Source organism: Larus michahellis, chromosome 23 (assembly GCF_964199755.1).
Source record: "Larus michahellis chromosome 23, bLarMic1.1, whole genome shotgun sequence".
In the NCBI taxonomy this organism is placed as follows: domain Eukaryota; kingdom Metazoa; phylum Chordata; class Aves; order Charadriiformes; family Laridae; genus Larus; species Larus michahellis.
Genome location: NC_133918.1, coordinates 3745051 through 3759960, shown reverse-complemented (window position 1 = coordinate 3759960; position 14910 = coordinate 3745051). Strand labels below are relative to the sequence as shown.

The following is a 14910-nucleotide window of genomic DNA, read 5'->3' as shown; positions in this document are numbered from 1 at the left end:
ACATGCTGTATCAAACTGCTTAACAGTAGTCAAGGGATGACTTAGTCCACCTTTTATAATGGTTATGAACTAGTAACCAACCTTATTTCCCAGGCTGAAGCCTTTCCTCCTCCTCCTCCGATGGCAAACCGAACTCCTCGCAGCAGATAGCGTCCTCAACCAGAACCAGACACTATCACAGCACTACGATTAATTCAAACTCCAGATTCTCATATGAGGAAAAGTTAGAATAACCCTTCCCCCACAGCCATTAGGTAGAGCCTCTTTAGGTGTTTAATGCTTCTCAGAAACCCTGAAGCACTAATAAACATGCCTATGCCTAACAGCAACCACATCAAATCTTGTGCTTCCAATACCAAAACCTATTTGCTGTCTAGGAGCAAATTCTCTCTAATGCTCCCACTTCACTCACGCAGACCTAACAGAGCACACACTGCGCACACTCGGCTCTACTTCAAATTAGTGCTATCACACACTGCATCACTTCACCAGCCAATTCAAGTCGCCACATGCAACTCTACTCTTAGTTAATAATGAAGACGCTAACAACACACAATTCGGGCCATTAAAGAGCTGTCAGATGACTACTTTGAGGGCCAACATTCACACACATACTATCTAATAAAAAGAACTCACAGGGCTGAACTTACTGTAATCCTGATCCCAGAGCATTAGCTACAATGTTCACGAAGGAAAATGAAAACCCTTTAATACATGAAGGAGTGCTAGTCCATCCCGCACATTCCAGTTCAACATTTCACAGGAATGAGCTTTTATCCTGTGAACACAACAGCCTACTACCACCCACAGCAGATAAGGAGGCTCCTGTCAGCACTTTGAGTTTCAGGGCTAAGTCTGCACTTTGAAAACCTGAGACTAGAAGGGTAAAGGTCATATTTACTGTACTCGCAAGAGATAAAAATCAACAGCTAAACACTCCATTTTTTGCGGTAGAAGGATTTTTGACATATAACTGAACAGGAATTCACATAAACAAAGGAAATAGAGTTCTCAAAAAAGAAAGGACCAATTTCTCCATTGAGAAGCATTGTCTAGCACACAAACAACAAGGATGGCTTGACATTTTAGTAGGGGAAAGGGCTGTTTCTAAATGCAGTAAAGTTCTTTTCTGACAGTTGATAATCAATGTCCAAATGCCAAGAGCAAATGCTGAGCCATAATAAAAGTTTTAAATGCACATGAAACTAAATTACCTTCTGGTTAAAACCAATTTACATGGTACCAGAAATAACCCTTTAAAGGTGAAGATCTACATTTGGTGAGGCTAAAACTAGGTCAGATGCTGAGCAGTGTAAAAAGAGAGAAAAAGTGAGAAGTGCCTACCTTTGTACCAACTGTTATATCTTGGACAATGCTGTAGAAAAAAGAAAGAAAAGGATTAAAAAAAGTTAGATAGGTTTGCCACAAATATCCAGCATAGTTTACAGTAGTAAGAAAAAAGCAAGTCAAAGTGCACAGTTGTCTTTGCGAGTGAGCCAAGGACAGTTTATACAAAGAAAAATTATTAGATGGTGATGGTGGAGACCCAAGACCCAGCAGTGCTAGAAAACCACAGCTCTGCCACTTCCTACAGTGGAGCTGGCTCTTTTTGCAAGGGTACCAGGGGGACTAAGACCAAAACCCACAGTTAACACAGCCCAGCATTCCTCACGGGAAAGGGATGCAATTCCAACACCACCTCTGACTAACCCAGAGCAAAAGTGTCAAGAGTCAACTCCATCACCAATATCCACTTCTGCACTTCTTAAGCACCTTATATTCAAAGGAGTAACCTCTGCAAGGCTGTAAAGACACTATCTCTAGCAGAATTACCAAGTCGCCAGTGAAGACCAGTAACGCCAGAGCCCCAGCAGCACCAGGCGAAGGGTGGTCCCCCCTACCAGACCGACAGAGTGCCAGGAGAAAGAGAGAGCCCAGCAGCTCCCAGACTGGGGCATGGCTGTCCACAAGATTCCTCTATCCATTCTTTTCCATTTCGGAAAACAAATAATATTTTTCCCCTGACACAGATCTGAAGGAAAAACCAGTTTTTAATCTCTACCACATATGCTTAAACCTCCTGAAATGAGACTTCCTGATCAACTAGCATGAAAAATCAGGTTAGTTGTACCTCCAGCAACTCATGCCAGCTCTCACCAGCAGTGACCATTATATACCACGACAAACAGCTGCTTTCATTGATGGAATCAGAATAACTTGTCTGCACCTCAGCCTGTTGTACCTGGGTAACATTCCAGACTATTACAGTACCTACACATTAGTCTCTTGTGGGAGTGCTCTAGACATTCTAACGATTTCAGTTATACCCTTGCACTTGAAGATTTATTTTTTTTTATATAAACTCCAAACCACTGTAAAGCAGCAATGTAAAAATAAGAGCAGAAATGATCATTTTAGACTGACATATATGCAGCACTGCCTGTTGCAACGCCTATCTTTCAAACGGCTCACCATAATTTCAGAGTAAAGGATCCACAAGTGGCTGGCTAACAGACCTGCAGCAACTTCAGGGAAACATGGCAGAGAAGCAGAAGGCAGGGCAGTCATTCCGAAACAGCAATATGAAATCTGAAGCACCCAAGAACAATTCTACAAAGTGATTTAACACTAGAGAACTTGCATTTACTAGTTCTTCCTTCCCTACCCTCCTGCAACAATTCATTGCTTCTCAAGGAATTAAATACTGCTTGAACTGATTAAGTCATTCATATTTCACCAGCTCCACAAATAAGCCGTAACACAAGTTTAAGCCAGCTCAGCTCCTCGCACTTCCTCCTCAAAACCAACCTGCCATGTCATCATAACCCAGCACTTTACAGCTGGAGTCACAGCCCGATCCAATGGCTGCTGCCAGGAAGCCACGCGATAGTTTGTTTCTCTCCCCCCCCACACCCAAGTGAACTACTTAAAGAACGCTCTGTATGAGGATCCGGGGCACTGCAACCCCTGGTGTCTGGTCACCAACGAAGACAGATGGGTTTTGCTGCACTTTGAGGGCCAGCAGTAATGAACTAATTAAACCCATCTGCACGTATCAGTTTAAAGAATCACAATCATTCTATTAGAATTACTAAATATTCCATGAGTACACATTTCTTCAGTTAAAACACATACCTTAACCCAGTGATTTTCATAACCTTAAAAAAAGGTTCTTTCCAGAAAGCAGAGTAAAAACAGGGAATCTCCCAAGTTTCCAAAACTCTCGAACTTACCCCAGAGCAATTTCTCTTACTTCCTGTTCCTCTTGTGGGCCTCACACACAGGAAACGTTTTACATAAAGTAGCCTTAGCAGGGGATAGTATTTAAAATTATCCAACAGGAAGAGCTTTTTTTTATTTGCCAAGAATTATTGATTCCTGGAATATTGTTGTAACCTCCTTGATAACAAATACCACACGAAACAAGCACCACCAGTATTTAAGAATTTTTATTCAAGAAGTGTGCAACATGCTTCCAGTTCACACCCCCCCTCAACAAATGATCACACCTTAAGCTTCATTCTCTTCTCCTGTGTCAAACTTCAGTAGGGGATTAAAACTTTCCTCCTTTCCAAAAGGATCGGCAACAAAGCCTCTCATAAAAATTACTTTTTACAGGGAATGGGATAATTCCTACACATTAAGAGGAAAAATTAAGCAGCACCAGTAAAACCTCTGGGTCATTTTCCAAAGCAGACTTTTCCCATACGAACTCCTTGCATGTTTTAACAAAGCAACTTATGCAAACGGCATCATTTGAAAAGCACAGCTCCACATCGTTTCAGGCAGGAGAAGCAGCCTGTAGCCAGAGAGGCCACTCACTGCCAGCTCGTCAAAAACATAAAACCATTTTCAGAAGCAGCGTTGGAAGTTCCAACAGGAGACAGCTTCCACAGGGCAAAGAGATCATGCACCAAGATCTTCGGACGATAATGGATAATTAAGACTCATATGCTATACTAAAATTTCTACATTAAAATCACAACTATTTTAACATACACAATAAATCAGCTTTGCTACGAACAACAGTGAAGACAGTTGATAACAAACTGATTTTTGCCATTAGAATGTACGGTCTCACACATGCTGAAGATTTTTTTTTTTTTTTAAATATCATTCAACATGATGAGCAACTTGTTAAAAGAAGCAGAGCAACCTGAACCGCACCCTGGACTGTAAAAATGAATGTAATACACTATTATTTGGGTTTTTTTTTTTAGATGAAAACACCACTGAGACAGCACCTTTGCAGTGTGTAAAACCCCCAGACGTGTGCCTACACCTGATGCCACCAGCCCGGTGTCCAGGGGCGAGGAGCAGGAGGCACTAATTTGGGCTTCCCGGACTTTAAGGCTTTGGGAAAACAAACTGCTCACTCGAAGGCCTTTGGAAGTGTTTTAACTACTGGGCCCTAGAAGAACAAAAATCAGATCGCTAAAGGAATACGCCGTAAGAGACGAGAGAACTGCGGAGACCTCGCTGCTGACAGGGCTGCCGTGATAAAAACATGAGTTTTAAAAGCAAACACTTGCGAAGCGAGACGCCGGATGAGGCGGTGGTTAAAGAGCAATCAACGCTGCCCACGATAAAAGCGCAAGAACCGGACAAGTCCCGCGGTGGCGCGGGGGGGAGAGTTTTGTCCCGGAGGGGTCCGGGGGCGGCCGGGAGAAGCGCTGCGCTCCCCGCCCCGGCCCAGGTGCCGCCTCCGCCGCGGAAGGCGGGGGTGCGGCCGGGCGCCCCGAGCCCCGCGGCTGCCGGGCACGCGCTGCGGCACCCGTGCGGATGGAAAAACCGCGCACAAAAGGGAATCCGGGAACAAACACACACACACCCCCGACCCCCCCCCCCCCCCGCCCCCGCGCCAGGTCCCCAGACAATGGGAGCGCGGCCGCGGCCTGGATCGGCCGCGCCCCCCCGGCCAGGTGTGCCCGCTCCCGGCCCCCCCACCCACCCCGGAGCGCCCCCCGCCCCGCCCCGGCGGCCTCCCCCGGGCGGGACCCCCGGCACCGAGCTGCTCCCCGCGGCGGGAGCAGGGCACGGCCCACACGAGGCGCCGCGCCGGGGCGGCGGCCGCGGAGCAGCCGCCACCCCCTCCCTCACCCCCCGCGGCGAGGGGCTCCGGGAGGGCGGCCCGCGCAGGAGAACCCCCCACACACACCGCCGGTCACCGTCACCGCCCCCTCCCCTTCTCGCCTCGCCCCCGCCGGGCCGCCCGGCCGCACCCGCGGCGCCCCCCCTCAGGTAACGCCCCGGCCCCCGGCACGGGTCCCGCACCTCCGCCGCCTTCTCCCCCCTCCGCCGCACCCCGGGAAGGAGCCGGCAGCGCTGCGCCCCGGCCCCCGGCGCGGTGCCGGCCGTGCCGAGGCCCGGGCCAGCGGGGACTCACCCGTCCATTGCACACGGAGGAGACCCGTCGGGAACGGAGTGGAGGCGCCGGAATAGCAGGAACGAGCCCAACCGCTCCGTGTTATAGACTCACAAAATGGCGGCGCCGCCCGGCCCGCCTCACCCGCGCCAACGCACCATTGGCTATCAGAGATGTCATCTTGATAGCAGGGGCGGGGATGGCCCGCCTCCGGGGGTTAGCGCCCTGGCGCCCCTCGCGAAGCCCATTGGCTGCGGGCGGGGCGAGGGGCGGGGCGAAGCGCTGGTGCGCGGCGCGATTCGGTAGGCGAAGGCAGACGGTTGGGAGGAGCCATCTTGAGAGCGGGAAGGATGCCGAGATGCCACACGGATCCGCCATCTTGAGTGGGGGCAGGGCATGGGATCACCGCCCTGGGCGCCATCTTGAGTACGGGCAAGGCCGCCAACGCGCACATTGTGTTGTCACCCGCGGCGCGGGCAGGGGCCCGGGCCCGCGGGAGCGGCGCCGCCGCCATATTGGCTACGGGCAGGGAAGCCGCGCGCTCCTGCCCGGTGCCATCTCGAGTGAGGGACAGCGGGGCGCCTCGCCGAAATTAGGTTAATTATTTGGCACTGCCAGTCTGGGGACTTTTAGTGGCGCTAGGCAGCACTTAGAAGTTTTATTTAAGGTACAGGATAAAGTTTGTTTAATTGCAGTAAATGTTTTAAGGATAAAGATTACCCAGTGGGTGAGACAGAGAGAGAGAGAGAGAACTTGTGAGGTAAGACATTGTACGTACCTGCTCTGCTCAGGCATCAGGATAATATTTTTCCTAAGTTACAGTCCTGACACCGTTTGCTGATCAAAACAGCTCTTTTTCCAGTCAGGTGGATCTCAGTGGTTAATTGGATAAGCTTGTTTCACTATTAATGCCATTGCCTGTAGGTCTTCTGCACAGATTCAGGTAAAATCCATGGATTTCCTATCTTTGGGGATTGTCAAACCTCTAAAAGATTTCCTTTTCAGGTGCTGAGCTATCTATAGTAAATTTAAGCCTACTATAATAGACTTACTTGTGCTAAATACATTCTGTGGCTCCCTTCAGAAGAATGGTTGAGCTCATTCATGTGCCACAAGATGAAGGCCCCTAAAAAAATATAAGGGAGACGCAAGTGTCCACCTGGTCCTGCTGTAGCCAGTGCTGGTGCATTTATGTTGTTCCTGGGCAGGAACCGTCACGGGAGGACCAGGATCCGGGGATCGTCCTCCTGTCCACCAGGACATTGCTCCTTCCTCTCCACTAACATCGTTCTGTAAAGCAGTTTGCTCCCGTGGTTGAAATGCTGCTTGTCTCTGTTTAAATATAGACAGTATTTGCTCACTGGGAATTGGACTAGCAATTACTCATTTTCTTTGCCTTGCTTGTCATAACCCTATCTGTTGACTGCAGCACAAGAATTAATTGTCCCAGACCTCGCTACAAGTCCCTTGTGTAGCACTGAATCAAATATCAGATGTCCAGTCCACATTGATCTTGGCTTCATTAGCTGCAACCCTGTTTTGAGAGTTTCTAGGCAACGTAATACTGGTCTTACTGTAGAAAGGATCCTTCGTACCTCACCAGCACACCCACTTTTGACATTTTTGTGAAAACGTTTGTACAATTCTGACAATCCGCCTCTATTGTTAGTGGTAAACAGTAAAACTCTAATATAGATGAGTGCCACTGATGGAAGCACCTGAGCTGTAACACAGCCGTGTCAGGGGTACATATGTGAAGGTTCAGAAAAAGATTTTAAAAATCTAGTGCAAATGAAATTTGGAGTCTTATCCTTGCAGTCCTATCCAGAAACCCGTGTTTCTGCTTAATGCCAGATAACTTTGACAGGTACAGACATGCATTTTATATTCTCATTTCTTTCTGAAGCGTACACTAGACACATGAATACGGAAAAAAAAAAAGAAAGAAGTGAAAGCATCTATTATTTTCTCCCAAACACGTATTACTATGTTGGTTTGTATGGCCAGATGCCTTATTTACTCAGAAAGTGGGGCAATGCACAGATACTTTGTTGGCCAGGACCAAATATCAACTTACTGCCTCACTCTTGTCACCGTTTGTGAGACACAAGAGCTTCCATTGGGGTTGGATTTTACCAAGAGCTGGTAGCTCCGATTTCCCTGTCTTTGGTTTATTGGGCTTCCCAGCCATTTGGCCCTTGTTCCAGCAGTGACGTTTAAAATGGAGGAAAAGTATGTTCTTGCCTATTGCTCCGGGCGACTAAAGGCCCCATCTGAAACCAAAGTTATTTTACTAGGTACTGCATATGAAAGGCTCAGGTTTTTCCACAGATAAGAGATTTACAACTTAGATGAGGCAAAGAATGGGAAAATGATGGGATTATGCGATCCACTTTAGAGTTGCCGAGCTGAGAGCCAGCGAGATAAAGTGATTTGATCAAAGCAGAGCAGGAATTTAACTCCCATCTCACAAGCCACAGTGCACTTTCTTGAGCTATGTCTATTTTAAGCTATATTTCCCATGGAGGTGTTTCACTTCATCTCCCCTTCAAAATAATCTGTTTTATAGACTGTAAGTAAGAAATCCCCCCAGAGTGGAGGATGGTATGGAGACAGTCATTCATTTTATTTTAATATGGGATGTTTCGGTCCACTTGTAAAGAAGCGTACCCTAAAGAAAGGTACCCTGAACATGACACAAAGGCGTTGAAAAAAATTATTAATGCTAGATACTGATCACTAGTAAGAACAATATCTGATTTTCTAGTGAGTATTGACATTCATTTATTGCCTGGGCAGATATCCCAGCTGCTTTTCTGATACCTTTGGGAAAGCAAACACAGGTGGATGCCATCAAAGAATTATTACTTTTCAAAGAGCTCTCCTGTGCAATTGTGGTCTAGCTTAAAAGACTCTTTTAAGGATCATGCAAGCTCACTCAGATTTTCCACAATTCTAGCAGAAATGCTGATTGTGCTACATTTTATCAGACATTTTCCTGTAATACTAACAATTTTTTAGGCAGCATCTTTTCAGATACTGTGGTAGCAAACTGACTAATGATACTATTGGGTATTGCACAGTCACTCTCTGGGCCAAACAGGAAAATGCATTCAAGAACAAAATAATACTTTATACAAAAAAAAAAAAACAAAAAACAAAAACCAAAACAAAACTCAAAACTGAAAACAAACATCTGTATATCTTTCTGTTTGTTTTGAAAAAGAAACCCACATGAAAATACCCATGTGAAAAAAAAGAAAAAAAAAGAGGAGGGAGAAGGGAAAAAAAAATATGAATCAGCTTCTTTTGCACAATCCAGCAAACCCGTCCCACCCTCCCCAGCTCCGGTTACTCACTTGCTAGAAAGGCCTTGGTGGGACACACCCAGGTTTTTCTCTTTTTAAGCCCTTCCTGCCTATGTTATCTCTTTGAATTTAATTTACCGTGCAGGGAAGAAAAACCCTCTGAAACAAAAAAGACCCTTTTCCTGCCTTTTTCCCTTTGTATTTTTAAAATAGCTCTGAAGCCTGTACTACGTAACTATATTCCTTTGCAAACTAGCAAAGTTTCTTTCCCCCCCTTCTCCTTCCTCTTCCACCCAACGTTTCTGTAGGTGACTTGAGAACAAGAAACCTCCTAAAATATGGTCTCTGTTCAGGAACCCGAACTGCTGTGCATAATGCTATATCCTCGATACTGGTTTTAATGACAATTGTTTTCCTGCAAGTTCCCCTCCTCCCCCGTTATTCACAGTACCCTGCAAGGTCCTAAACCAGGAAACTCTCTCGTATATAACTTTCCTACCAGTATAGTCCCAAAGAAACTTGGGGGGCAGGGTGTGTTTCAAATACTTTTGCTTCTTTTTGTTGCTTTTATTTATTTTAAGCCCCTTTCAATTAACACGGCTGTTTTGTTTAAAAGAGTATTTGCAGCTTTAGCAACATCTTCGGATGCCAGAACATTCTTTTGTGCATCATTCACGATGCCACATCACAGCTCTGGAAATGGTTAGTCCAGAGCAAGCAGAGAAGGAGCAAACTCGCTGCTGCCTTTATCAGTCTAACAGAAAGACACGTGGCTTCTGATGGGGCAGTCGGTTCAGAGGGGGTTAGAACCGCTGAGAACACGGGGATCTCCTCGCTCAGCTCATGCCCAAGGCAGGCAGAAGGGAGAGGGACCAGCAGCACCACGGGTAAAAGCCATAAGCCGCACAAGCAGAAAGCTGGCGTTACTGGGGGAAGAGGGGTGGGTACACAGAGGGTCACTGGAGAGCTGGCTGTGTTAGTTCCAGTGCTCGGGAAAAGTTCATTTCTTAACTGCGGATCTGTGGTTTTACAAGCAGCATCCATCGTTAGTAGTATACATCGTTAGCAAGGGGAGTATTTTTTCCACTGGTCCATAAGAGTTTGGCAGCATAAAGTATTATCAAAAGGTGTACCAATTGATAATAGATAAATAAACTGCTTTGGAATTGAGCTTAATATACCTTCAGTGTTAAACAGAAGTAAATGCATCAAACCAGTTTACAAGTTCCCGAAGCTGGATCTTTATGACAGCTGTGCCACCCCAGCAATGTGAGGCCTCCCTTCCAGGGACAAAGTTGAAAAGCACCTGGAGCTTTTATTAGTGCTGCCATTGCGCGCTCTGATTTCACTTTTTAACAGCACTGCCAAACTGCATCTACAGGTATTTTTTGTGCTGCAAGTAGTTCTATCAACTTAAAATTTTAAGTATAATCACAACAGCTCCTATTTTATGTTTCTTTCTTTCTTTCTGAGCTGTGACAAAATGAGAGACCTATCTGTATGCGTTATTCTGTTGTTATCAGTCCATGTTATTTCAGAACTTCCCTGTCGCGCTGCTCCTCGCCCGATGCTTTTGGGTGACTCATTTCCTGTGAAGGATGAACCAGCCATTTCCTGGCTATTGAGGAGAGGACTTTTTTTTTTTTCCTTCCAGTCTGTGTTGGAGTGCTGTGGATTAATCTATGGTTTGATTATACCCCCTGCAACTTACACCAGAACTGCAACTCTTCGCTGCAGCCTGCTACGATAATAAACTGTCAGCACGTGTTGCTTAGGGATCGTGGCTTGCCCCTGCTTACCTGGCCCATCGGCTCTGTGATTCTGGGCTGTGGAATTGAAATAATTACAGCGACACAGATTTAACAGTGCCATCCTTCCAGTCATTGCAACCCAGTTCTTCTCCTAATTCAACCCTTTTCAGCTCATAATAAATGGAATGGTAAAAAAAGCACCATAGGGCAAAGATACTGATCTTACAACACCTATCTGAGCCTAGAAATTCTGAATTATCTTAATAAGTGCTACCGAGATTGCATATTGGCATTTGGTTTTTGTGTTAGGCACAGGTTACTAGAAGACTGGGTCAGTTTATGTGTCCATAATTCCAGCTCTTTCCTCCAACCTGTGTTTCCAATTTCCTCAGCCGCTATTTATTCATACTTCACATTATGACTCTAACTGTTGTGGACAGCTTGCTTCAACAATGCACTGACTTAAAAGATTGTCTGGCCATTGTAATGCCAGCCTGAGGTATCACAACTTTTGCAAGCAGCTTTCTACTGCTGTTTTCTAAATTATTCTTTTAATCTTGTTTCCCATCATTTCATTTGAATATTTAGATTCATTAGCCTGTCATACATCTGTAATGTTTGGGAAGAAAACCCACACAATGGGGATACTGCCTCTTGAGTCTGAATGTAGCACATGTTGTAGGGATGATCACTGAATAATTCATACCCGCAATGATTTATTCATGCCCGAAAGCTGGATACCTCCTCTGCGACTTTCCATTATCTCAAGGAGAATGCAGGTTCCTATTCACTCTTCTCGCCCCAGGAGCGCCAGCAGCAGCCCCCGCCTGGGCACACGGAGCAGGGGCTCCGAGCAAAGAGAGCAGGGGCGCATAAGGAACCACTCCCCTGGGATTTCTCCCAAACAGTTCTGCTCAACAACAAATGGGAAACTCGTGCCATTCCAATGCCATATATGTCACCCTTGACACAGAAACTATAACGCAGGTACATTTTTTTGCAAATTCTTTGGAAAGGAAGGTGGGTGAGCAAGCACACTAAGCTCTTTTCCACGGGTACACACGTAAAGGGAGATGCTGCAGTCACGATGCAGGATGTTCTGAGCATGGAAAACAGACAAACAGGCCATTACTCTGTGATTTGATACCATAGAGCTGATCTTATTCTCCATGAGAAATTTCAGTTTTATTTTCCATTGTAAAGTTACAGGCTCTGAGACAATTGACATAAACATAGCAAGATTGTTTCCTACCCTCTCAGGAAATCTCGCAGGAAAGCCTGGACAAATAGCAGCGGTTCAGACTAATCTTTTTCCTGTCTAATGTGGGCTATCAAAAAATACGCCTTTGGTACAAGTTCGTAAGACCACGACCTGAGTCTCCTGACCTAGGTGAAGATTTTTGCAAGACACTCAAATTCCATCTGTCTAGAAAGTATGAAAGATGATTCCCTGTTTTCAGCAAAGTCTCCAGACCCACAGGCAACACTACCCCTAGCCGGCTGGTATGAAATTTCCTAATTGTTTATCCTGTAATCCTGACTTCTTTTGTCCTTGGAATAGGCTCTACATCAGCATAATTAAAAATGTCAAACATGCTTGAGAAACTCTCCAAGTTGCTAAAAATGAATGTGAATTTCCTCCCCACAACCTCGCTTCATCTTTCCCTTACTCTGGCCTCAGCTTTACAAAGTGGTCTGTTTCCAGCCCTTCAGCATAGTTTGCATTCCACTGCCAAGAATGAACATTTATTTATACAAACAACCGTCCTTACAAGCACATCTCCCCCTGCTATCCTAGGGCAGGGAAAGAAACATCATTTCTCTTCTGTAGCTGCAGTTCTACATTTCTTTTTTCTTTATTCAAGGACATTTTTTGCAATGAAAGATTAGTGCAGTTCAGTCGCTTTCTCTGCTACAAATCTGCTCAGAAACGGACTGGAATGCTCTTTCATTTCCTTACAATGATTTTATTTTATTACCCTCTAATGATGGTGCCAGTTTCCTGATAAACCACTTAAGGGGTCTCGATGGCTCAGCAAGCAGGTTTTCATAGAGGTCTCGCTCACGCGGGAACCTCGAGGGTTCTGCATAACTCACAGAAACAAAGCCCTAGTGCCTGTTGCTCTCAAAAGCACACCAGTAACCTGGTTTTCCCCAGTCTGTTATCGCGCCGCTGTCTTATACTCATTCGTCCAGCAGCGCAGCTGACACTGTAAGAGAGATCAATGGTAAATGAGACGGCAGGTACCAGGCGAGCAGCACTGTCACCGAGGGCTGTGGTGGGGAGCTGGAGCCCATGCATTATTTCTAAAGCTTCTCCATCGCTCACCTGTCAGGCTGGGTATTGTTCACTGAAACGCTAGCTCCTCACCTACGGCCTCTGTCCTCAGGTTGTCTCCCATTGCATCTGCCTTTTAAATGGATATTACACAGATGCTAGATGACTCCAGACGGGAATTTCATAGTCTGAGCACAGTTCATTTAAATGCAAAAAGGGGCCCTAAAAGAGATAGAGATAGACACGCAGAGCATCTAGAAATTCTCCATTAGATGCGTGTGTCTGCAAGCTGCTCGCTCTCATACTGTAAACACCTCGGGTTTTGCTGCGTGTGAGCCAGCTTCCATTTCTCAGTTGATATAATTGTTTGTAGCTAAGAGTAATATTTAGATTGATAATGTTTACAATTACCTCCACTGGCAAATAAGATAAAGTGGTTTTGTTGGGAACTCTCTTACTTGTATTTGTAAAGCAACTTTCTAAGAAATGAAGCATTTAAGTAGTTTCTGAAGGATCCAGGGGAATACTTTAAAAAAAAAAAACAACAGCAAGATGGTATTTTACAATATACTCCCAATATTATCTTTTTAGGGAGAAAACACAGACAGCTTCTTTAACTATATTGCCAAACCGAAGTCAATGAACTACTTCAAGTGAATGAATTAGGAATTTTTAGTGGGTACTTTCCATGAATCATTACTGAATGTTTTATGGATCTTACTGCTTTCGTAGTAAGCTTCCTGTTGCAAAGTTTGCAAAGATATATTTACTTTTGCCTCAGTATAAGGGGTCAATCTTCTATACTGTGGTGCGCAACGAAGGGCTGATGTCCTTTAAGAATATCCCCGTTAATATGCCCAGGTATGTACTCGGGTCTGAATAGGTATCGCTCTATTCAGGAAGAGGAACATAATCATAATTAGGCCTTGCGCTGATTAGCTCATACAGTAGCATCACAACTAATACATAGCAGGAGAGAAAAACCTCACAGCAACCACGCAGCTGGCAACATACCACTACCTCCTCCTCGCTAGGCTTCCATTCAGAGCAGGATTTATTCTAACCTTGCAGGTTATAATATGCACGCCTGGAGCACACCAAAATCTGTCCTTACTGGATTCTTCACATGTTTTTTTACTATTTTTCATTAGATTACATCAGTAAGTGTACTGGTAGAAATTTCAGCAACATTTGAAGAGGTGTCCTGTTATCTAGAGGTATATGCACACGTGGAGAGGTACATAAGTACAAATGTGTATATAGCACTATACCGGCCACGTATATCCCTCTGTAGTATTTGAGTGTGCAGCACCCTGATTATACGGTAGAAACAAGTGACCCCAAAATGGCATAAAATAAGACAAAGACAGAAACGCAGAGACATACCAGCTCTATTTCGGAACTGGCAAAATTGTGCTCCCTCTCTCCCTTCCCGAATACTTCCTTTTGATGTCATGCACGCCGTTTATAGGCACTTCACCAGTGCAGCTGAATTGAAGTCCTTGTTTCCACATTGATTCAAGAGCAAATATGTCCATCTACATCCGAGAAAGTAAGAGGACTGACACACCAAACGGCTGTGTGCCTGCCATGAGGCCCGCATTGTCATACAGGCTAATAAAGACATCATTTTCCCAGGGCTTCAGCTCTATTAAACACAAAGCTCCAAATGATTTCCTACTTGGATCAAAGATGTGTTTGTTCCAGTGCCACTTAAGTTTAAAAGGCAATACTGGGAATGAATGAAATCTCCCCAGCGGCAGCTGCTGAGGTTCAATTGGTTTGTCAGTACCATAATTATGCAGCGGACGGCTTCTATTTGCTGGCCCATATGGTCCTGAAGGATGTTGTGCAATGGAAACAGTGCGGGGAAGCCTTGCTCCCGAAGCTAAGGGTTTTGCGTTTGTTGTATGAAGACTTGCTTATCTTTCAGATGATGAAAATATTAAGAAATCTAACGTTCTGATTTCAGTCTTAAAAACCGGAGTTGCTCTTGCTTGATCAAACTAGATGGAAGTGTATGAAAAGAAATGGTGGCCTACATCCAGTGTCATAGAATGGTTGTTTTAATACAGACTGACCACTTTTAAATATTACTTATATAGTTATGGTACTTATATAGTTATAGCTGGCCTCTGGAAGAGAGTGCTCCCCAGGGCTAATGTGAGGAACTGGCGCTGTGATCAGTGGCAGGGCTTGGTGTGACCC

General features: G+C 45.2%; 1 protein-coding gene across 2 annotated transcripts in view; it reads right to left on the bottom strand.

Moving 5' to 3' along the window:
• PTBP1 (polypyrimidine tract binding protein 1) overlaps window positions 1-5521 on the bottom strand; it is a 30798-nt gene extending 25277 nt beyond the window's left edge. The window contains exons 1-2 of one of the 2 annotated variants that reach the window (XM_074565373.1): window positions 5387-5521; window positions 1345-1375 (exon numbers count right to left, since the gene is read on the bottom strand). In XM_074565373.1, coding sequence (XP_074421474.1) covers window positions 1345-1375; window positions 5387-5394 — 39 coding nt within the window. In that variant the 5' untranslated portion in view covers window positions 5395-5521. The remainder of the gene's footprint in view (window positions 1-1344; window positions 1376-5386) is intronic. The other variant, XM_074565374.1, reaches the window with a different exon arrangement.
• Between the last annotated feature and the right edge of the window lie 9389 nt (window positions 5522-14910).